This window comes from Sinocyclocheilus anshuiensis, unplaced genomic scaffold, assembly GCF_001515605.1.
Source record: "Sinocyclocheilus anshuiensis isolate Anshui unplaced genomic scaffold, SAMN03320099.WGS_v1.1 scaffold469, whole genome shotgun sequence".
Classification (NCBI taxonomy): domain Eukaryota; kingdom Metazoa; phylum Chordata; class Actinopteri; order Cypriniformes; family Cyprinidae; genus Sinocyclocheilus; species Sinocyclocheilus anshuiensis.
The window spans coordinates 1,253,842-1,279,048 of NW_015537995.1; the positions used below are offsets into that span (position 1 = coordinate 1,253,842).

At 37.0% G+C, this 25,207-nt stretch overlaps 1 protein-coding gene across 1 annotated transcript in view; it reads left to right on the top strand.

The window, feature by feature from the left end:
- The first annotated feature begins 2,937 nt into the window (after positions 1–2,937).
- Positions 2,938–25,207, top strand: part of gstcd (glutathione S-transferase, C-terminal domain containing) — a 48,947-nt gene continuing 26,677 nt past the window's right edge. Inside the window, 6 exon segments of the mRNA XM_016470555.1 lie at positions 2,938–3,016; positions 3,317–3,598; positions 3,601–3,776; positions 5,401–5,841; positions 9,462–9,719; positions 13,973–14,066. Coding sequence (XP_016326041.1) covers positions 3,361–3,598; positions 3,601–3,776; positions 5,401–5,841; positions 9,462–9,719; positions 13,973–14,066 — 1,207 coding nt within the window. The 5' untranslated portion in view covers positions 2,938–3,016; positions 3,317–3,360.

The following is a 25,207-nucleotide window of genomic DNA, read 5'->3' on the forward strand; positions in this document are numbered from 1 at the left end:
CCTGTTGAGCGTCCCCCCTTCCAGCTCGTGCGGAGGTTAAATTCAGCATCAAAGGAAAGGCCAGAAAAAAAAACGAAGAGACCCCGCCTCACACTTAAAGAGATGAGAGAAAGGCTTTTCTCCTCGTGCTCCAAGCTGATTATATTATCCCTTTCAGGCACACTCATGCACTTGTGTTTTTGAACTTGCATACTTTACTGAATTTGTAGTATTCCATACTTGTTGTTTACATAAAAGCATGTGCTAAATAAATAATGTGAATGAATACACAATTGCATACTACACTAACATACACTTTCTGGAAAATTTTGTGGATGTGGATTCAAAGCCAATCTTTAGAAATTACCGTTTTAAATTTAACCACTGTAAAAAGTGGCATTTGCTACCTTACGGAGTTATTTCTACCTGTTCTGATGTCTTTAGTTGATGTATTTTAATGTATTTAGTTGATTCAGACTTGAATACAAACATGATGTTGACATGAATTAACAAACTAATTGTCAGTTTTGAAAGCTGACCGAGGTAAATATAGTGAAATATGCCAGAAAGTGAATTTTGAAGGACATTTGAAGCGATTCTCACTATTTGAAGGTGTTTAAATTACTCAAAAACATTTTTTTAAACTTCAAGTCTACCGATATCAACAGGTTTGTGCCGGTTTAAGGTCTGAGTTTAGCAGACATCATCACCTCTATGAGATGTCTTCACTGATATAGTGAAACCAACATTATTTGTGTGTGTGTGTGTGTGTGTGTGTGTGTGTGTGTGTGTGAGTGTGTGTGAGTGTGTAACCATACAGTTATCTTCGGCTGTAAATTATGAACTATATACACACCCTGGTTTTACGGGATGCCTCCTTGGTTGGGCCTAAACCACGGTACCTCTCCCGAGTGAATTGATAGCTGTATAGGAGAGATGATGGTTGCAATTTAATGATCTGAAGTTGAGATATTACATGTTAGAAACAGTGTACCTTTGTAATGTTCAAGTCTACCGATATCAACAGGTTTGTGCCGGTTTAAGGTCTGAGTTTAGCAGACATCATCACCTCTATGATATGTCTTCACTGATATAGTGAAACCAACATTATTTGTGTGTGTGTGTGAGTGTGTGTGAGTGTGTAACCATACAGTTATCTTCGGCTGTAAATTATGAACTATATACACACCCTGGTTTTACGGGATGCCTCCTTGGTTGGGCCTAAACCACGGTACCTCTCCCGAGTGAATTGATAGCTGTATAGGAGAGATGATGGTTGCAATTTAATGATCTGAAGTTGAGATATTACATGTTAGAAACAGTGTACCTTTGTAATGTTAAGAAACTTTTCAAGATTAGATGTATTCACTAAATAGGACTACTCTGAACATTGAGCAAATAAAAAAAAAAATAATCTCAGAATATAATCAGAATGATCTAACAGGATTATTCTATAGAGAAATCCCATCACTGGCAAAAAAATCTTCCAGAATTACAGCTTTACGTCACAGTTAACCCTCTATAATTTCTAATGCAATCGCAATACAATCAGCTTTAAATTAGAGGTCATAAACTGACAGATTTATAACTAAAAAAACGTATTAAAGACGAAACGTTACCTTTTTCAGGTTTAGTGGGCATCTCGACCTCTGCGAAGCCTGTAACGTTAGGCCTATTTTATTTATCTTTAATAAAAATCGCGATATTTTATCTTTATTTAAAGCGAGACTGATTTTAGGAGACCAAAGAAATATGTTCTTTTCAAAACCCGCATTTGGGATGCAAAAATGGCTTTAATTTTGGGCCATTGTAAGATTTATTAAATTAATAGGCTAACGTAAACATAATCACGATTCCATACTTCATGGTAAGGGGCGATTTTTGAAAGAGACATACATTCTTTGTACCTACCTAGGAGTTTATACAGCCAACTCTTTTCAGTTGTTTATTTAAACGTTTCAATGACAACAAAAGATAAAAAAAATAAGATTTTTTTATTTAGCCTATTTATTTTCACCCGTAGCTACTCGCTGCGTTGGCATGAGGAGGTAACCATAGCAACGGAACGTTAAATACCATGGTGAAAAAAACAACAAATAAGTTAACTCTAGTGACTTTTCTTTGACACCTTAGGCCACATCCACACGAAGCAATAACTAACAAAAAATAAATAAAAAAATTAGTAGGGGTGGGACACAATATCTATATGGCGATATATCGTCGTCGTTCTCCATGCGATACTTTACGAGAATCGATACACTGGTCCAAATATCGACATTTTAATTAATACAATAAAGGCGCTCTAAATAGATTTTCCTGTTCCCAGCGTCTAAAAAATGCGCCTACAAAAACAGCTACAAAATCATAAAAATAATCGAACACGTTCACGCACTGCTCGTTAGATCAATTATGTGTCGATAATTAAAAATAGTTTTGTGCAGCATAGTTTTTAACATCTGCAAAATGAACAGAAGTCTCGGTTTGCAACGTTTCCCCCTGTAAATAACTTAATTACTGGAATAATGCCATACAGTGGATGCTACATGCCTCAGTGTAACGTTATATATATATATATATATATATATATATATATATATATGGTCGCCGTGATTTTGCCAAGTAAGACATGTTCCTGGATCAACATCTTTTCTTGATCCTGGATCAACATAACTGCCCAAAAATATAGACTTAACCCAATCCCTACCCCTAAACCTAACCATACCCATAATTTATTCCTAAAAACAGTGTGAAATGATAGCTGATTAACATTGGTGTAGAAGCACCTAACCCTGATTATAAGCCTAAAACAGATATTGCCTGAAAACTTAGGATGTTGATCCAGGAACATGTTGTACTTGGTGAAATCACGGTCACCATATATATATATATATATAAACGACTAAACGACGCAAGTCAAGTAAAGCGTGTGTGGAACTCAAACGCGCTTGTCGGTTTATAGTCGGACTATTTTTAATGAAACACCGAGAGTTTCACATGTGTTTACTAGTGGATGTTTTGCTCAATTCAAACACTGTATGTAAGTACATTTCACATTCTTTTGTCATTTATTTTTTAATTTGTCAGTTTTCATTGATTGTTGTGCTTAGTGATGTCGTGATGCCACGGAAAACCGAGTCTTACTGTAACGTTACATGTATGTGCAATTGTTTTTTTGCACCAAAAATTCATGCTACATAGTTAAACACATTTACTTTCACTGACATGATTTGACATCTTGTTCATAACACTGCACATAACACTAAAGTCTGTCCATGGTATTATGCTTCCTAAACGTTCAGATTTTACATTTTAATGCGTCCATTCTTTTATTTTGCAGATTTCAAGCTCTTCATGTGGTCTCCCCTCCACTAGACTGTCAGAATGAAGCAAACCGAGCCACAAAAAGACAGAGAGAGCCTCTATCTGGAGGTGACCACTGTGAATGGAGCCGTGTCTTTTCCCCTGCACTCCTCTATTGTCCTCTTCCTCCTGTCCTACACAGAGTGCTCATCTTTCCATGTCTACCTGGTCACAGATCAAGCAAGCATCCTGTTGCCCCTGTCAGGTCTAGTGCCCGGGGGTCTGGCTGTCTCTGAAGTGAGGAGGGACGAGCTGCCAGGCTGGTTAGGATGTGCCATCTTCCGGCTGCGCTGGAGCCTGGCGCTTGCTTTTGCAGAGCCGGCCTAGCTGTCGTACTGAGACACATCATTCAGAGAGCATGCCAGCTGATGCCAGGCCGCAGGGATGTGGCGTCACTCTTGGGCTTCAAGAATACATGTCTCAAGGCTTGTGCTGAGGTGAGATTACAGGTTAAAAACAACCAGAGGATAAGTGCTTAAAATCCCGATGAGTAGTCAAAAGTTTGAACTAATAGTGTAGCTGTAGGGTGTCAAGCATGTTGACATGTTTTGACAGGCGCAATCACTTAAATTTTGGAGTTCAGCATCACAGAATCACACATTCACATGTTGACATTTGAGCTCAGCATTTGCAGATAGTAGCTATAAGGCATTAATAGAGCAAAAACAAACTTGGGTTTCTCTCCTGTTTGTTTTTTCGCTGTTTTTAGAGCCTTGGGCTGTCAGTGGGACAGGTGTGATGTCTCAAGACACCTATTTCAGTCATGTCTGTCGGATATCAGAAAATACCTTAAGGCAATTTTTATAAGTGTGTTTTCCATTTTTGGGAAGTTGTGTGTCAGTCAGCCTATGACAAATTCAAATATATGCCATGGGTCATATCGGATAATTTGGACAACAAATAAGAACCAGAGAAACAAATATGGAGTTTTTGTGTCTTTAAGGGAATGCAGTGTTGTTATTGTTAAATAAAACTATTATTGATTTTGGTAATTAAAATTAAGTCAGTGAAAATAAATAAAATATAAATATCAGATGGATAAACGTAAACTTAAGAAACTTAAAATGAAAATTTAAAATGTTTCCTTGGCAACTAACTGAAATAATGTAATTTTAAGTTGAAGTAAAATTGCAAAAACTCTAAAACCAAAATAAATGAAAGGTAAATAGAAATATTTAAGAAAAAAAACGTATAAAAATACCAAAAACATTCTACAAAAATAAAGTATGGCAAAAAAAAAAAGATATTAAGCATAAAAAATTCATTATTGATATTAAGAAATACTTCTTGAGCACTAAATCAGCATATCTGATTTCTGAAGGATCATGTGACATCATTCAGTAATGATGCTGAAAATTCAGTTTTGCATCGCAGAAATAAATTACATTTAAAAATATAATTAAATAGAAGTTAGTTATTTGAATTTGTAATAATATTTCACAATTTCACACACTGTTTTTACTGTATTTTTGATCAAATAAATGCAGCCTTGGTGAGCCTAAGAGACTTCTTTTAAAAGACCAGTCTAAATTAAAATTAAAATTGAAAAATATAGGAAAAAGTATAAAAAAAATATAAAAAAGCTCATTCAAAATATTTATTAATAGTATGTAAATAATGCTAAAATAACACTGGTTTACTGTAGAGATGAACAATATATGTGCACCATATTCATTATTGGCCAATATTTACATCTGCCGTTATTGCATATTTAACTGTTTCTGCTTGTTTTAAGATTAATATCAATTATCCAGCTCTAATTTAAAGGGTTAGTTATCAATTATGGCAAAAATGTAATCCTTTTTATGTGCTTTAATTATTTAAATTTGTTAACAAAATAGTATCAGTTTGTAACATCAGACATTTATCAGTTATGTAAGTAATTATCAGATTTTCAGTATAAGCCTCAATTTTAATATCAGTACATTGTTAGTTTGCTTAATTATGTGAAACTCTGGAAATTTACAAAAAGGCATGCCACAGTATCCATTCATATAATTCATGGGTCGTACATCACTTTTATCGGTTATTAAAAGATTTCTAACCGTCTTTGCTTCTCAGGTGAGTCAGTGGACTAGACTGTGTGAGCTGGACATTCCCTCTACAGTGGACCGACACTTACAAAACCCTGAAGACCAGATGTGTCGACTTCCTGCTGCGATCCTGAACTTAGAAAAGAGGTTAGGGGAACCCGTCAAGGTCCACAATGATGACAAGATATGCCGACAGAAGCTACAACAGCAGAAGAAGGGCGATTCTCAACTAAAAGGCCCTAATACAGAGACGGAGAGTCATCCGAATGAATCACATCCAGGTGTTGAGCTCACTGCTGCTCTGGCAAAGCTCTCTGCAGATGCAGTTCTTGCTCCCTCCACCAGGGAGCGCTCTGACATCAGGAAAGTCAAGACCACAGATTTGCCAGAGCTGGAGCATGTGTTTGCAGAAGGGCTCTATTTCACTCTCACTGATGTCGTCCTGCTGCCCTGCGTCCATCAATACCTGGTAAAACAAACAAATCGAAAGCAGTTTTTATCTCATTACTTATAAATCACAATTCCTCACAAAGAGAGCCAGTCATTCATTCATTTTAGCAGTAGGCTCACAGGTGCTTTCAAGTTATATCAAACACAGACGTCTCTTGTGCCTCTTTGACTTCTCCTACTTCAAGGTGATTCTCTCAGTCCTGCATTAAATAAGGCCGGTAGTTTCTGTTGCAATTGAAATGGATCAGTGTTGCGTGGGACGGTGAATTAGATTCTTTGCGCTGCAATGTCCCTGAACTCTTTCAGTCTAAGAGCTTGACGCAGTCTGACACCAGCGTTTGTTAGACTATTACTCTTGAGAAGCAGAAAATCTGTGGCAGTGGATTTAATAAAGGCCTGTTCTCATCAAGAATGATAGCTATAAGGATAACGATAAAGATATAGTTCTAAAAATCGTTCTCAATAATAAAGAATGGCAGAGTCCACACCCCTGCCAAACAATAACAATATAACTATAAAGTTATATCGCCTGCCAAACAATAACAATATAACTATGAAGTTTTTAATAATTCTAAAGGCCCGTTCACACCAAGCACGATAACTATAAAGATAACAATAAAGATATAGTTCTAAAAATCGTTCTCAGTAATAAAGAATGGCAGAGTCCACACCCCAACTATAACGATAATGGCACGGAGAAACAATATTGTTGGAATCATTTCTAAGCTATTTTTTTTTTCCAGCTGATGAACGATAAAAACATTGACAGCCAATCAGAATCAATCCTGTTATAATGAGCTCAAGAATTTAAAGTGGAAGAAGAGCATGTGCTTGGAATAAACAGACGGTATCGTCCGCTGGTGTGGACGCTAATATCGTTGTCGTTCTTGGTGTGAACGGGGCTTAATTCTATGAAAATAGTGACGTCCACACCACAGCCATAATGGTAATGATACAGAGGAACAATATTGTTGGAATCACTTTCAAAACCTATTTTTTCTCCTGCTGATGAAGTATAAAATCGCTGACAGCCAATCAGAATCATCCACTGCATACAGTTATTAGACTCTTTTCTTCATTTGGTTGGAGGTGTTAAAGGAATAGAGTACAACAGTTCTGGGAAAATCCCATTTGTTTTCTTTTGATTTGATTTTGAATGAAAACTTAAAACCCTTTAAAGTCAGACCTGCCGTGAGGTTTTTGATCGATGGTATATGCTTTTTTTTTTTTAAGTTGTCAGGTGAAAACTACATTACCTAGGATTCTGCAGAGAAATCTTAACTAATCAGAGAACCTAAAACAAGCAAATCATGCTAAAAGAACATTTTAGCACCCATCAACTCACTGCAAATGACGTAAGTCAGTTTCCCAACAATCTCAAACTACTTACTATTTGCATAAATATGAATATTTTGCAATAAACTTAAAGGGGTCATTGGATGCCCATTTTCCACAAGTTGATATGATTCTTTAGGGTCTTAATGAAAAGTCTATAACATACTTTGGTTAAAATTTCTCAATGGTAATGTAAAAAACACCCCTTTTTACCTTGTCAAAATCAGCTATATAACAAAAAAATCAGTTTTTTGCTTGTTTCTTTAAATGATAATGAGCTCTGCTGACCCCGCCCTTCTCTTGGGGTGACAAGTGTGCTCTGAGAGACTGTTTACTTTAGCCAAAGCCACTAGATAAAGTTCTTTCCCTTGTAAAGCCATTACACAGTTTACACAGTCTGAAACGACCTCAGTTTTTATTCTTAAACGTTGATTTTTTTTTTTTTTTTTTTTTTTGTGTCCTGAGAGAGATAGGGGGGCAGGATTGGGAAGAGTCCTCGGGTCGGGATTCGAACTCGGGACAACCGTAGCGCGGCGGCGCTTTATGTCAGCGTGCTGCCCACAAGGCTATCACCGCCGACTCCTGATTTCACTTTTGACTTCAGTTTTATAATGTTGTGATTCACCTTGTAAAAATTAAGCTCAATGGACAGCATTTGTGGCGTAATTTTGATTACACGTTCCTCATTTTCTTTAAAAAAATAAAGATGTAGGATACAGTAAGGCATTTACACTTTACCGAAACAGTAAAAATATATGCCGTTACACACACTGATATACATATACTGTTTCAATGGTGTATCCATTCCACACAACCTAAACAATATGTATTTTGGCGTAATTTTAGTAATTTAATCACTTGCTAACTTTGTGTAAAGCTATATCCAGTTTGACACCGTAATGCGTTAAACCCTAAAATCCTAAGACTGTTTCAAAGAATAATTTATGTGCCTTTATAAAATTATAAGCATCACATTTCTGCTTTTAAATCTATCAAAAAATGGCCCCATTCACTTCCATTGTAATTGCCTAGCTGTACTCTCCAGTTTGGTTTTGTGAAGAAAAAGAGGGATGACCTGAAATGACTTAATGCCACACATATGTGAGCATACAGCAATTTAATATTCTTTTAATGCTTATTTTGAATTTTATGACTATTTTTGATGATTTAAATTTTAATTAGACATACATAACTGCTATTATTGCTCATCCCCAGGGTTGTGGACAAGAATGATACCTTAATGTATTCTAGACATAGACCTCCACACCACAGATGTACTTTGAAGTGATAGCTAGGGAGCAGAATATCATAGAGACTTTGTCCCTTCAGAAACCCTGTGGTGTGTCTTTGAGGTGAAGTTTGTGTGTGTCTGTCATCCATTTCTCTCTCCTCTCTGCATTGTTCATTCTCCTCCTGTCGTTCTCTCGCTCTTGGCTCTCTGTGGTCAGTGGCGCATCGGTGCCTCCTAGTTTCACACTCCGTCTAGCATGTCTCCCTCCTTCTGTCCTCCTCATCCCTTTCTCTCCATCTTTCCTCTGTGGAGCGATGATAGAGCATCACAGCTCTGGAGCTGATCTCGGTTCAGTGGGCACAACACTTTGATGGGTTACTTAAATCACAGCGCCTCGCTGTCAGTGTGCATTTATTAATATGCATTGCATTCATGCTTTTTAGAAAACTCCACAGGAGCACAACGTACACGCAGATCCTCTGCTGTCTCGCCCATTTGCCATAACAATTGTTTCCTGAAATGTGACCTACTCTTAAACTTGTGAATGTTTTTTTAAGATCTTGATTTCAGCTTTGACTGAATCTCACAAAAATACAACAATAATAATAAATAAATTAATATACATGTGCATATGTATCTATCTATCTATCTATCTTAAGAATTTTGCATTAAGAAAATGATGACCATATTTAGAACTGTTCTAAAGATTGAATGTTTTGTGTTGTAATATTTTGAATCACAGCAATGCAAAAAATATTATTCAATTATTTAATATAAACATTTGTGTATATGTATATATTAAATACCTTACGTTAAAGTCTTACAAATAATTCCAAGATGCATGAATATTTTGCTATTTAAATATCTTTTTTGCATTGCATTGCAATAAGTGTGCTTAATTGTCATTAAAAAATATCACTATACAAAACATTTGATCTTTAGAACAGTCCTAAATATCATCATTTTCTTAATGCAAAATATAATTTCATATGTCAATTTCATACCCAGACTTATTTTTGATATTTTAATATAATATAATATAATAAATATAATATAAAGTCTTTCCGTTCCAGATCTCCCTCCAAAAGCACACCCCCTCCACCCTCTCCCATCTCCCCTTGCTGCTGAGATGGTACCAGCGTGTAAAGGAGCTTCCCAGCGTACTGAGGGCCACAAAGGATTGTGGGATGGCCCTCCTCAGTCTCAGCACGGTTGACCCTTGCCCTCCCCAGCCGGAGGCCCTACGACCCAGTGGAGCAGAGCAGGAAGGGCCAAAACTCAAGCAAGAGCCCTTCGTCGGGGGCCCGCGGCCAACTCTCTCCAAACTGCAAGTAATTGAATTTCACTCACTTTTTCTCCCGCTCTCTTGCTCTCTTAATTTATTCTCCTCGTTCCTCTTTCCCTAACTCGTCCCGCTCACGGAAGGAGATTACACATGCCGCGCACAGAAGCGCTTCTCTTTGCCACTTCACTAAACCTGTCAGTGGCGAACTCACATAATCCCTAAACGGCGATCTGCTCTCAATACGTTCAGTGCTGTGCTCTCGTCCCCTTACGGCAGCCCTGTGTGCCACTGCGGGCCTGAACTATGATGATAAAGGATTTATGCACTCCAGCGAGGCAGAACAGCAGCCGTACTGACTCGCTCTTAACTGATGGGACTCCCTGCCACTTGATACTTTAAGGAGGCTGGTATTACGGGGCTGTCTGACTCCGACAAGCGCTGCGATTTCTTTCAGCTGTGTGTCTGACGTTCATTAGTTGTGGTAAAGAATATGTGGAGGGTTATAACGGATAAACCTTAACATATAATGAAATGCTTACATTTATCATGAAATGGTCTAATCCGTAAATAAAAGAAAGCATTCACGAGATTCATTTAAAAAGAAATGAATGTGATCAGTAACCTAATTTCATGCGTAAGCAGATCAAAAGAACATGAGAAACAGGAATTCAGTGCACATTTGCTTATTTTTCTTCATAAAAATAAGATATTGCAGAAAATAAATATGGATTTTGTAGTTCTTCACACTTCTGTAGACTGTAAATCACAATTATTAATATCATCGCTATTTATATACGCCAAAAATTGTGTTGAACTGAATAGTTGTTTATTTTGCCACTAGATTTTTACAGGAACTTTCATGGGCACAGTGTTCAGTAGTTGTACAATATATACACTACTACTTGCATACACTACTTTTTTCAGCAAAGTTGCATTAAATTGATCAAAAGTCACATTAAAGAATGTTACATTGTTACAAAAAAAATAAATAAAAATCTGCAGCTGCTCAACTATTTACTTGTTCAACCTTGATAATTATAAAAGTTTCCTGAGCAGCAAATCAGCATATTAGAATTATTTCTGAAGGATCATGTGACACTGAAGACTGGAGTAATGATGCTGAAAGTTCAGCTTTGCATCACAGTAACAAATTACGTTTTAAAATATATAAAAATAGCAAACAGTTCTTTTAAATTGTAGTAATATTTTACTGTATTACTGTTTTACTGTATTTTTCATCAAATAAATGCAGCCTTTCAAAAACATAATAAATTTAACAATCTCAAACTTTCGAACAGTAGTGCAACTAGGTATTAAATGTCAAGATTTGTTTTTATTGAAGAGTTTTCATTGAGAACGAATTGGTATTATGGCCTTGAAAATAAATGGCTCTCATGAGTCAAAACTCAAGTCTTCCTCGATTAAAAAAAGAGAACAATTAAACAAGTTCTATATTTTGGTCCATTAATTGTATTTTAAAAAGAAGTACCACATTCATTTATCTTCAATGTCTTTAAGAAACCAGTACACCACATGTTTTCATTTAATTAATAGTGATGGATTATAACAAAACTGTGAAAGAAATGATTATTTTTTCACAGTTCACCCAATTCCATTTTTCTTCTCTTCACAAAGAGGAGATCAATTTTTCAAGCACGTTTGTCCTCAGAGGTGGGCTAACGTTTAACCACAAGTGTGTTCTTAAACAAAAAGAACCATAGTGATCATATAGCAATGTTTGAAACATTTAACTATATTAACCAAGGTACCTTTTTTCTTGTGCAACATAAAAACGAATAGTACACCCGTTTTTGGACATTTACCATGTTATATTCTTTGATCATGGTAAAAAAAAATAATAATTACATCACACTTAAAAACGTATGTATGTCTTTATGTACGTTATATGCTAAAATATTGTTACAAGTGGCTTTTATTTTAAAGAAAGATATTAAAAGCAGTTGATTTAGTGTTTCAATTGGCTCGGGGCTACTATATATCAAAAGGCCTTGGTATTACCATCTGATAAGGTTGCTTTATCATGGTACTGCCAATATACTTTTTAAGGGCTGTGTTTACCCCTGTAACTTTGTACTAGTTTGTGGTTTTCCCACCAATTTTACAACTTTGTAAGGCAGTACTATATACAATATTGTTGTTTCTTTATGATGAATCACTTGCTGTAGTCACAGACCCCCATGTTTCCTCACCTTTCCAGATAATAATGCACTCATAAGGCTGTATTTCATGGAAAGCTCAGCTTGTGACATCATTACTGTGTCCTGATGAGTGCTCTCTTTTTCCCAGGAGGGACCGTTGATTCAGTCCATAACCTCCTGTGCAGTCTTCTGCCTGCTTATTCAATTTCCCACTACTTCCATAGCAGACCTGCTGATTTACCTAGTATCTAAACGGCCCACAAACTCCAACAACACTTCATCGGTGCAGAAATCTGCCCATAATGAGTAGAGAGCCCGCAGTGGTCTCATATACTTCTGCTGTACGACTCCCACAGGAGAGGCAAACAGAGTAACAACGCTGGGTCTCTTTTCTGTCTGCCCCGGACCACAGTGCTGCAGTCGTGTCCCCAGCAGGTGATAAAAACGCATGCTGCCGTCGAGTTTTCAGGCCTGCTGCAGAACTTCTCTTCCAGCTTTTCTTGTGTGTGTGTGTGTGTGTGTGTGTGTGTGTGTGTGTTTGGTGTTTGCCACCTCTGGCATTTAGCAACTATAAATCAGATATTTCCCGTCACACTAGTGGATATCAATTTGGTGTGTGTGAATGAGTTGGAGCTCAGCAGGCTCTCTTAATGCATAGCAGTCCACTGGGATTTTCCAGGCTGCGTGCTTTCTGCTTTAGGTCTGCTCTGCAGCTGTTGCTGGTGGCTCATTGCTTTAGAGCAAATTACATTTTCATCCGCGGAGCCAAACCTTATGGCCAGCCTGGGTTTGTAATGACAGAGCAGCAAACAGAGATGCACCATCACTAGATACTGTTTAACAACCAGATCCAGACCTATTCTAAATCAATAACCAAGAGCGTCTCACAAGCTCCAAGATTTAATACGGTTTGTGAATTTAGGTGTGGCTAAAGGGTGTCGTTAGGCATGACACGCAGCAGATTAGCTATATTTGCGTATTATATTGTGCATTTTAGCATGTCTGGAATGTTGTGGTGGCCAATCAGAACCTGGGACTGGAACTCTCCATTTTATAATCGTGTTTTGGGACCGTCTGGACTGATTTTTAATCATTTGCAGGATAAAAATGTGCCTACATTGCAAGAAGAGAAATAAATAATTTTTTAAATAAATTATATAAAAGATAATGCGATATTCAGGGGTATTAGAAAGCAGTCCATTATTAGTCTGGGTTTTTTTTTGTACATTGCTTTTTTTGTGTGTTTTCACTTTATTGATTGTATAATTCTTGTGACTTTACAGACCTTTTGTATGTAGACACAGGGCCGTCCTTAGGGGGGTGCAACTTGAGCGGTCACACTGGGCCCGCGCTTGAGGGGGCGCTGCAGCGAATGGACCGAGGGGTGATTTGTGCAAATTTGTGAAATTTAAATGCCCCCTCGACTGAGGTGCCTTGGCGCCGGCCCTGGACTAGGCTTAAGCCTTGTCTATGAAACCGGGGGATAGACTGTCTTTTTCTTTAGTCTGATTCTTTAGTCATCTTTTACATCCTTTTTTTTTTTTCAACCTGAATGGTTGAACTATTCGTATAATTACTTATTGTCTGTATGTTTTATCAAACAAAACATTTCCTAGAGGTTTTAACACCAATCTCACTCTGTCTTCACCCCGTTCCACATGAGTTTGTTTGGTAGTTCAGGTTAATTTCATTCTAAACAGGTCACCAAGTTCATCTTGCCAGACTGGTGAAAATTTGTCATTGATACTAAAAAAGTACCCTATAGAGTCCCCCAACACAACACCATATATTTACTTCTGTGTCTGTAGCATTGCATGTATTAGTATTTGGTTTACATCTCATATTCTCAGTGTGGAATAATCATCATAGCACACATTTTTTACCCATTCCTGTAGGTCTCTCTGATGATTAAGTACCAACTAGGAAACATGTAAAATCAATTATAGGACTTCAACCTTTAAAGGAGTTTCTAAAGTGGGATGAACTGCTCCGTAACAGGTTCCTGATTTAATTACCACCTCGTCTCAGGTGTTCTGAGGAAGTTTGAAAAGTGCTCAGCTTCAGTAAAAAGCTGTTGCCTGGAGGCTTCTGTCGGTAGCCTATGGTTTAACCTGTGTTTATATGTTCTTTTGTCCTGCAGGAGAATGGGATAGATGCTGTTTATGCTGCTCACCCTTGCCCTTCATGGACAGTTGATTGGGAGAGCCTACCGGCAGCTGTCAACCCCACTGAAGGTAACCTTGGGTGTATTTTCCACACAAGTGCAACACAACCCTTCACTCTTAACATGCCAGTTGTGATGAGCATCTTTTTGATTCATATATAATATTGAAATATTTGTGTAGAACTATATTGGTAGTCATGCAGCCGATGCATTTAAACAAAACAAGGTTTTATTGACACAGAGGCATTTTCCCCTTTTTTCCCCTTCATTTATTCCTTGTCTCTCCATTCCTTGTTTTGAATTATTTCCATAAGCCAATCCTATAAGGATGTTGAGAATTGTTTTCCCGCTCCTTTTGTTTAGCATTTGAAATTGTAATCCACTCTGCCTGACAGGTAATATACTTGTCAAGGAAATAACAGTATTGCTGCGCTTCCTTGGTTTCCTTGATTTCATTTTCAACTGTTGCTGCTTCACACAGTGCCTACAAAGGAACTGGCTTTGATATGATTTCAACAATTGATGTAGTGACAGATTTAATGTCTAGGATTGATGGGCATAGAATAAGTAATCTAAAAACAGTTTTGGAGCATTTTTGTCTCCTACACCTACAAATCGTCATTGCTTTGACTTTTTGAAAGTAAATTATTGACATACCTGTAGAAATGTGTTTCTGAGCGGAGAATATTCATGGCTATCCTGTGTCATGTGCTCTGGGGTCTTAACTAGCTCGAACAGCAGGCAGTTTTTTCACCAGGAATGAGTGAGATGCCAATCACCTCGCACAGACCATCAAGTGAGCTCCGTGGAGAGACAGAAATCCAGTTCGTTTAAAGAGTCTGGGAACAATCCTCATCGACCCACGCCCCTGAGAGCATAATTTACTAGAGTCAAAAGACTTCATACAATTCTGGTTGGTAAGAAAGAAACAAAATAAAAATTCCTAATTGTCTACATTTTGAGGGAAGATTTTGAAAAGAAATACCAATCTCAAATATGTATGGAGGGTAGGGCATCTTTTCCAGTGTTATTATCATTAAGTAAAACTAAAATAAAAAATAAGACTAAAATTTATTATAAAGAAGAAAATGTAACTTAAAATAAATGTTAACTTAAATAAAACATAAAAAATATATATTTCAGCTAGGTGCCAAGCCATCATGTCTCATTTTCTTTTTTTCTTTTTTTAACTTTGAAGTAATAAAATAACTAAAATGCAAATAAAAATGAATAGAAGGACTATATATGCACATTAAAAAATATATTAATAAAAATGACAAAAACATACAGCACTATTACTAAAACTTTATCTACTTAAATAAAATCTAATCAAAATATTAATTAAAAAATATAATAGTACATCAGTGATACTAAAGTAACACTGATCCTCTCTTGCATATTAAACCCCCCTGCATATTAAAGAAATAGGTCATCCAAAAATGAAAAAAACTGTATGGCTTCCTTTTTTCATCCTCATAGACCACAAAAGGAGTTATTTATTGCAGATTGCCTAAGCTGCTTTTTTCCATATATAGAATGTTAATGGTGACCACAGCTAATAAACAAGATTATACTTACATTTTGGTCTGCTCCTTTCACAAAGCTATCATATGCCTTCAGTAGACTTGCAATATAGTGCATGACATATATGGAGTACTGATGTTATGATTGTTTTTTCCTTTTTGGTGTTTGACAGCCCCAAAATTGCATTGCATAGAAGATGGCAGCATGAACCTTCTTCTCTTTTTGTTTTCCATGAGTAAATGGAAATACAGGTTTGGAATGGTTTAATTAGCGGTTTCTGAGTCCCTTGCCCATATGACATATTCAGTATTGTACTGTAAGTCCAAAGTAACTGCTGTTTCCTGCCAGGGTCGAAGGAGAGTTTCATGATTTTTACTTTCTCTCAAAATAATAACTGAATATCTTCAACTTGCATTCTGAGACTGCTTATAATTTGAGGCTTTTAGGAGATTTTCCCCCTCTGTTTAGTGCAGTCTGTATAGTGAACTTCTATTGCTTTGTTCACATTTGCACCAAAGTCTATTTCCGAGATGAACTCCTGAAAGAGTATGATTGTCTGTAATGTGCTGAGAAGAACAAATTCCCTGGACATTTTGATGGTCCATAAGTCATGTTTCCTCTGCTGCTGATTTTCTAGTGTTTTAATGCAGGGCCCTTCAGAGAAAACGGTTCTGAGAACAAGACACACTCTGAACATAGGCACTTAGGTGAACCCCCACATGCAAAAGTATGTTGCTTTTATTTGGTACCATCTTTTCCTTTACTATAGTAGCTCTGTCTGTCAGCACATGCCCACACATTCCTCCCTCTAATGTCTTTTCAAGTTCTGAATTCATGAGCGGTAACAGAGAGAAGGTGTAAGAACAGAGAGGCCTGTATGTCCTGCTGTTTGTTACGAATCCTCTATCACTACAGCACTCCACTAATCGCTCCTGTCATCTTTCAACAGTCAGGTAACCTGTGGAGTGAAGACAAGCTCCATTGTTATGGGATTGTCATAGTCTGCAAATGTTGGAGAAAGTGTATCAGCAGTCTGCCTGTGCCGCCCAGAGCTTGGACTCTTGATTTGTTGTATCTTAACTTTAAAACCAGATTACTCAAGCAAACATTTAGATGTGCAGTCAGCAGATCCTGCCTTCCCACACAAAGGAAAACATAGTCTCCTGATGTCAGTAGAGTTCCTGACTAGAAGATGGTGTAGATGATAAGATGGCGCCGACGCTGATGGCTGCCTCCGTGGCGTGCGGAGTGCCTCAAGGCACCATTTTGGGCCCCTTCCCATTGTCGGACTAAACATCATCTTTACATGATTTTCCCACTATGTGTGTGATGATGATAACCCCATGTTCTCATTAAACATTTAGAGTGTCCTCTGGGACATTTTCTACTTCTCTTGTACTATTTTTACCCGCAATTAGTTGTTTCAGGGTGTGTTAGTTTCAATGTCTGCGTCATTGGATAAGATGTTGGTACGTGGGCACATCTATAGAGGAGCTGTCATATGGACAAGATTACAGAGTCCTGTTTCATTTGAGAGATTGGCTTCAGCACTGGAGTTTTTGTAAATTTGACACGCTCCGTTCCCAAAAAGGCAGCAAATGAATTTTGTTTATTGACAGTTTTCTTTGGGAGCCATTTTAGCTAAATATTTAGACGTTTGTGAGACTACCGCAACTACCACCCACATTTTGCAAACCACCTCCATAGTGCTGATAAATTTTGTTTTAAATTGAGGGCAGTCTGTGGGAGGATTGCATCGCCAGGGTGTCTATTATGCAGTTTGTTGAGAGCAGGAGAGAGAACTAGTCGCTGTCACCACTACAGAGCAGAGAGAAGCCCCGGGGGCCACCTGGGAAACGTGGTTGGCGGTGGTGCCTTGAATGTGAATTCATTCCCACTGTCAACACCGGCCCTGTTGAGCATTAAGACACTCCAGTGTGTTTATGTGGGAAGGGGCCGTTTACATGGGAGGTGCATTCCGGAAGCGACTGCCTGTTTTGGCAGCTACTTGTCTGAAATGCTTCACCTCTAGACAGTTTATAGCCATAGAGGAGGAAAGGTCAAATGAAAGCCTCCAGAACCTTCAAAGAAGCATTATTGCTCAGTCACATGATTGAAGGGCTTAGAAATGACTTCTAAACCCTCAAAGACATATGCTGCTTCATTTTAAGGAGCTAGACTTTGACAGTTGGCAAACGTTCGGTCAGTACTGGTTTTTAGACTGGAAGAGACCTTCTTGGCTGACTTATAAAAGACCTTCTTGGCTGACTTATAAAAGTGATCAGCACAGTACGAGGCTGGCATGCAACCCTGTAGCAACCTTGCAGACATGACTTTGTTTCTTGGTGACTCAAAATAACCTATGCACCCCGAAACTTGGAAACTGTAGAAGGTCGTTAGTTAGATTTCAATCTGTTCTTGCCATTTTTTGTGTGCAATTTGCATCAGGCAGTCTGTGGCACTGCAGTCTGAGGCAGTGATTACATGCTGCTTTGCCCATTATTGCTCACTTTAGTGGCTTGCCTGTGTTAACACATTTAGAAGCATTGTGAAGAATTACTGTAGCTTGACTTATACCTGAATTAGTCAGTGTTGTTGCTCCCACTTCTCAAAGCACCATTCAGAGTTGAATTGAAAATACCTTTTAAATTCCACTTCAGCTCTTAAATTTAAAATAACAAACTTGATGTGGAATTCCAGTTTGAATATCAGAATGAAGAATTAAAATAAATTGAAATTCATATAATTGTAATTTTTTAACTTTGAATGTTTGCTTGAAAAAGCCTTTTTTTAAGTTTCAAAAATGGTTGTAAAAATCTTTTTATATATGCAGTATATTTGAGATTACCCTACAGGTATATTAATTTGTATTTTGTTTAAATATTTCATCATATTTAATAAAAATTAACTTTTGTGCATCAGGGTATAAGAACACTTAATTTCCCAGAATGCATTACCTTTATTAATAATTGCATTTCAGAAAGTTCTTCCTCCTATCATTCCAATTCAACTTTGTGTGGATTGTGGCCAGTTCAATTCAAATTCACATTCCTGGATTGAAAGTGAGCCAAATCTTTGATTCTGAAAATTATCTGTATGTAGATGTAGGTCCCACTTTTCCCCCATGCATGTGCCAGCTACAAATGGCACTCCCTTCCAGGAGCCGATATTTCGTTCAGTTTGATAAATTGAGCCTCCATTTCTTCAGTTAGATTGGTTCAGTTAATCAATACCAATTAAATGTTGCTGTCAAAGCTGGCTTGCCGTTTTGTTGGTCCCAACTGGAGATTCATCAGCACTTTTTTCAACTTGTTAGTGGTTTCAATATAGGCCACACTCCCGAGAGCTTTAAATGAGTTTTACTAATTGATGAAATGTTTGAGTCATGAATTTGAGTGCAATACAGCAGTCTTTTATTTTCAAAATGCCATCTAATGAATATTCATGTGTGTCAATTTCTTAACCTGATAATGTTATTTTTCTCATTATGTGAAGAAGGATTTGGGTTTTTTATATATTTATAAATATCTATCCTTATGCAGTGCTTTGGTGCCAACAGTTGATGGTTAATTTAATTTATGCTGGTGTTATAATTTACAGCCTGGCTACAGTGTGAAACAAGCATCTCTTCTGCTCTCTTCTCAGCCTTTAGATCGTCCTTGTTAATTTTCATGCTGTGTTATTCTATTGTTATCCTGAATAATGCATTGGATCAGGCCACAAAGAACCATAAACTACAAGTGTTATTTGCATTTTTTTTCTTTTTTCACCCTTCTCATGTCTCGCTCTTCTGCGTTTTTACTGTATCTTCTTTTCTTCCCTTTCAGATTCTCATTTCATACGCAGTGTCTGTAGTTAGCCATCATCCTTCAGATGCTGACCTCCTGTAACTCCTGTCTAGCTGTCAAATTAGTTTTTTCCCTGAATGTCCACTTGGGCATACTGGATTTCTGCTCTCAAATGACTGGTTTTCAAGGTTTTTTAAATTTGTTTTTTTTAAATATATCATTTGTGCTGAAGACTCAATAAAACAGAGTTTACTTCAAGTCTGTTTACAAGAACATCAGTAGGCACATTCAGAACTCTTGCTTTTCTCACTTTATTTTATTTCTGCTAAAGATGCTCGTGCTAAACTGCAAAAAAGCACCTAATTATCACCTGTTCCTTTTAAGGGGCTGTGAAGAGTCTTATCAAGACCTGTTTGGGTTATTGATCTATGGTGTAGAAAGAGTTATTTGGTCTTAGCAATTTGGGAGCAATGTTGTTCAGCTCTTCAAAAAAAGCTGCTTGTGTTCTGGGTTTTTAGCCAAATTTGTGTCCTTTTTTCATATGCTAAGCTTTTAGCTGCTGACATTTCTTGAGTGGTGTGATACAGGCCTCATTATGTTTAAAAGCATGACGAAAAGCCAGTGCCAGCGTCCTTGTTTACCAAGCACTCTTGTTAAATTGACAGAATGTCAGAATCTTCCACTTTTCCTTTCTTCCTGACTAAAAAATCTTCTTTGCAAGCCAAGTGATGACTGCTATAATCTTTTTGAGGGCCTTTTTTTAGTTTTTAGCTTAGTTTTTAGCCTTTTTCATCACATCTGACAGGCACGTCTTCACAGGGAGGTCAGCACCCGGACACGTCTGTTTTTACAACACCCGCGCTCCCTCACAACTCGAGTGTGAATTTGAAACTCTCTGGTATGGCGGAGATGTGTAAGACAAACAGAACAACTATTGTGCACATCGCCGTGGAACAATGTAATCTCTGACGTGTTGTTAGAAGGTGGTGTAAGGGTGGTGTTCGGTTTCAGAGGCTGTATTTACATTTCTCCAGACTAGGCATATGTTTTGGCGGCGTCTTTGTCTGACATGAACCCACATACTGAAGGTACGCATGAGGACATCAGTGTTATCATAGCGGTGTTGGATTGGGTGTTAAATACAGATTATTTCCTGGGGAAGTAGTGTAGTGTGTGTTAATGTATAGGGGTGTATGGGTGTTCCCAGCTAAATGGTTTCGCCAAGCTTTTAAAGCACTTCTACTTAAGCTGACAATTTATTTATTTAGTTTAATGCAGTTAATGTGATGTTTTGTAGGCATTTTGTAAAGAAAAATGACACATTTTGTTTTTTTTTTTAAGGACATTTTTCTGGGATTAGTTCAAACGACCCCCTTTTTTAATGAATCAGTGTTTTTGTAAATTGAGTGCTGTACATTTTGTCATGTCTGTAGATGTACAGTAGATATAGTTATGTTATCTTGGCTTTTCATCTGAAAATCAGCATTTGACAGATTTATACCTATCAATCTGAATAGTTTTGAAGTTAAATGAGCTAATTTCTTTGTCATTGGATAATAGTGATCCACGAATGTTGCATATTAAACGCGTTTTCTCTATATTCTAATGTCAGATTTGACTGTATTTCTTTTAGATGTGTTCTGTAGGGTAACAAGTGTTGTCTTTATTTTGAAGTGGAAAATTAAAGCGAGACCATTCAGGTAAGATGGTCCCCTAAAAATGTGTGCAGATATTGTTGCTGGTGTCTTTAACACGTAACTATTAATATAATTAATGGAGTTATTATTTAATAAATTCAAAGTTCTTCATTATTCATCATAATCCATAGGCCAGTTGAGTAAAATCATTCAATCTAAATTCATAGTCTGTTGATCTTTCCTTGCACCGTGAAAGTTGCCTTGAAAAAAATGTAATTATTCCAGCTGATATGACAAATGTAGGGGAAGTTCTGCAATAATTTCTACAACTTTCATCATTACAACTGAAAAGCCTTAGTCAAAAACTTGTTGTAGAACAATTTTGGGGGGAAGTGAGATTTTGAGCCACAGTGCTATCAGTAAAGAGTCCCATGTGACTCACAAGCCGCAGGTTGAGTACCTAGGCTTTAGCGTCTATAAAGATTCTGTTTTCTTTCTCAGATGGAGATCATTTCCCAGGCCTCTCTTAAATCCTGACTTAAAGCCGGGCTTCTCTGCACCGTGCTCATCTTTCTGTGAGAGTAAAACATTTCTCGATCGGATGGTTCCTGTCAGAACTGGCTGAAAGGGCATAAATCCTAGCAGGCTTTTGATCATTCCTGCTTCTGCATCAGCTACCCAGGTGAATCGCTCTTTTGGGCATTTTTGTCAAATTACAATCCGGTCTTTGTCTTGACAGTTCAGTTGTGCGCAGTGAAATGAAGGCGCAAAGTCTTCTGGAGAGAATGAAGGGTTGCACAAATCACGTTCGCACTGCCTAATGGCTGTTCTGCCTGGCTTTTGTGGTTCACTAATAAACCGAATCTCGGTCTGACAGCAGTCTGTCTGGAGATGGGTCTCCTTTTTCTAGCTCGCCATCTCTCTTCTCCTTCTCAATGTCTTTCAAAAGAATGAGAAGCGCACGTCCATCAAAACCAAGGAGGTCCATAATAGCTGGTGAAAGCTGGCGTTGGACCCGTTGAAGTATGCGATGTGACCTTTCCAAGCAACTATCCTTCATTTTCAGAACCTTTAAAAACGAATTGGGCACTTGAAAACATCTACTGTAATGCAAGGAATGGTTTATATGTTGCTTGCTAAAATCATGCTAACCTGATCTCTTGATCTTACGACATTCCTGTGCTGCTTTATTGCTTATTTACACTGTAAAAAAAATAGTAAAAAACGATCAAATCACTGGCAGCTACGGCTGCCAAACAAAAACCATAAAATTACCGTAAAATATCTTTATTCAAATAAAGTGCAAAAACAATAATTTTACAGACATTTTCGTTAAAGGTTTTACAGAAAAACACTGTTATTTTAAAGATTTTTCCTTGTTTGAATTAAGATACTTTAACGTTTTATTATTATACTTTTTTACAGTTTAAAACTGCTATTTTATGGATTTTCCCTGTTTGAATTACGATATTTTACTTTAATTTTATGGTTTTTGTTTGGCAGCCGCTGCTGCCAGTGATTTGACCGTTTTCTTACGAGATTTTTTTACAGTGTAAAACCGTTATTTTACAGATTTTTCCTAGATTATTACAATGACAGCACTAAATGTTCTACAGAGAAACACTGTTATTTTGCAAATTATTACAATCAAAAAGTGTCAAAGCATGTTCAAGATTGTAAATTGACATTTTTATTTTATACATTTTAAATGAAATACATTTAACGTTTAAAATATTGTACTGATGAACATAGAACATTTTCATCAAAATTTTATAAAATGTTGTATTAAATACTCTCAACTTAAAACTGAAGAAATCCGATACATCTACAAGATTGTTTCACTCCACTATTGATTCTAAAACAATTTTATTATTCAGATGTAAATTTACATTAACAATTAATTCTACATAAACAGTTCTTCAGAGCCCCCAGGAGGAATTGTAAAATTAAAAATTGTGTTTCTATCTTATCAGTTAGGGTTACTCTTATTATGAGGTCATGATTTTACCTTTGAAATGGGTGGAAAAAAATGTACTGTTTGCTGATAGCTTTGTATCTTGTATTTTCCAAATCAGTTTTATATTGTAATCCACAATATTCTACTGACTCCTGCGGGCTCCACATAGCTTTGATAATATATGTAGACAAACATTACATTGTATTTTAATTCTGAATCCTAGCTATATAAGTGTAATATGTAAAATCAAAACATACAACAAAGACCAGAAGTGACAGACACCGCAGATAAAGAGCAGTCCTCCTCCAAATTGCCAGTAATCAGCTGGATCCTTGGTGTATCTGGGGGTTAAAAAAAAAAAAAAAAAGATTACGCCACAAGACAGCTGTTTTGTCTGGTATGAAAACAAATTAAGAGCGTGGAAGAAAAATAGTGTGATTATTCCATTAAAAATAATGTTAGTATGTCTTAAAGGGGTCATATGATGCGATTTCAAGTTTTCCTTTCTCTTTGGAGTGTTACAAGCTGATTGTGCATAGATAAGATCCCTGAAGTTGCAAAGACTAAAGTCTCAAAACCAAAGAGATATTCTTTATCAAATTAAGACTCTGCCACGCCCCCCTAAAACGGCTCGTTCTAACACGCCCCCACATATCTACCTCACTATGTGGCAATATTAGCATAATGCGGCCCAAATGTTCACGCAAAAATAATGATCTTTAAAAAAGCATCATATGACCCCTTTAATGTTCGTATGGCATGAATACTCACTTCCTCTGAAGATCATGTAGCAGAAGATTTTCATTCCTAAAACTTCTGGATCATGAGGGGGAAGCACACACACACACATAATATTAATTTGTTTAATAAAACAATACTAACTATCGACTTACTGACAGAGACATGGGCTTGCAAAAATGTACTCACCAGCTCCAGATCCAAAATCGTGGTTTGCATGTACTATTGTTCTTCAGAGTCCAAGGAGCATGCTTACAGGTCTTCTCTGTCAAATGAGTTTACATGACAGTGTTCTCAGATTACTCAATCCAAAGTTCCGTCACTTTTCATGAGTTTGATCTTAAAACTAGCTGACAGTAGCGGGTGGGTGATATCTAACTAATGACTAACTAATGAACTAATATCAAATGGTTCTTAAACATACAAATGTTATTCAGTCAAGGGCACTGAGTGATTTTCTCTTAGTAGTCTTTTGTTTGATTAAAATTCTGATCGTCTGCAGCAGGTAATGTTAGGTGAAATTATGCTGCTGTCGCTTTAAGAACGAAGTGGATTTCCGTGCTTCACTCATTTCAATACCACGCGTGTCCTGCTCTTTATTCCTCATTCATGCACGTTTCTGTATCAAAATGTCAGTAACTTTTAGCAGTACTGTGCTATGAGGATATTGCGCTACAATAGCCACTTCATATCATCACCATGACACGGTCATATATCCCCCAGCCCTAGCTAACAGTATTAGCACATACTAACAAAACACAGTAAAAGAAACTGGTAGGACACTGAGATATGTGACCCTGGACCACAAAACCAGCCATAAGGGTCATGAGTCATGAGATTTATACATCTGAAAGCTGAATAAATTAGCTTTCCATTGATGTATGGTTTGTTATGATAGGACAATATTTGGCTGAGATACAACTATTTGAAAATCTAGAATCTGAGGGTGCAAAAAAATCTAAATATGGAGAAAAATGCCTTTAAAATTGTCCAAATTAAGTTCTTAGCAATGCATATTACTAATCAAAAATTAAGTTTTAATATATATACAATAGGACATTTACGAAATATCTTCATGGAACATGATCTTTACTTAATATCCTAATGATTTTTGGCATAAAAGAAAAATCAATAATTTTGACCCATACAATGTATTTTTGGCTATTGCTACAAATATACCCCAGCGACTTATGACTGGTTTTGTGGTTCAGGGTCACATATGTAATCGCGCATCTCACTTTAATGCATTGTATCTTGATGTAACTGTAGAACATTATATACACAGTAAAAGGTACTTATCTTTTGCAGTCTGCATGTCCGTTAGCCGTTGGTATAAGTCTGTGTCCATATTCGTGTTTATTCGTTCTCAATCGTCATCTCACAACCCAGTGTCTATTTATTTTTATTTGTAGGCTGTTACATTTAATTAATTGGTCAATTTGGTTAGTTGTTTTTGTTTTTTTGTTTTTTTCACATATGCTTACAACCAGGGTTAGGTGCATCTCTGCTACTCACTGTTCATCCAGCATTTCCCTCTGATTTTAGGGTTAAGTTAGGGTTAGGTTTA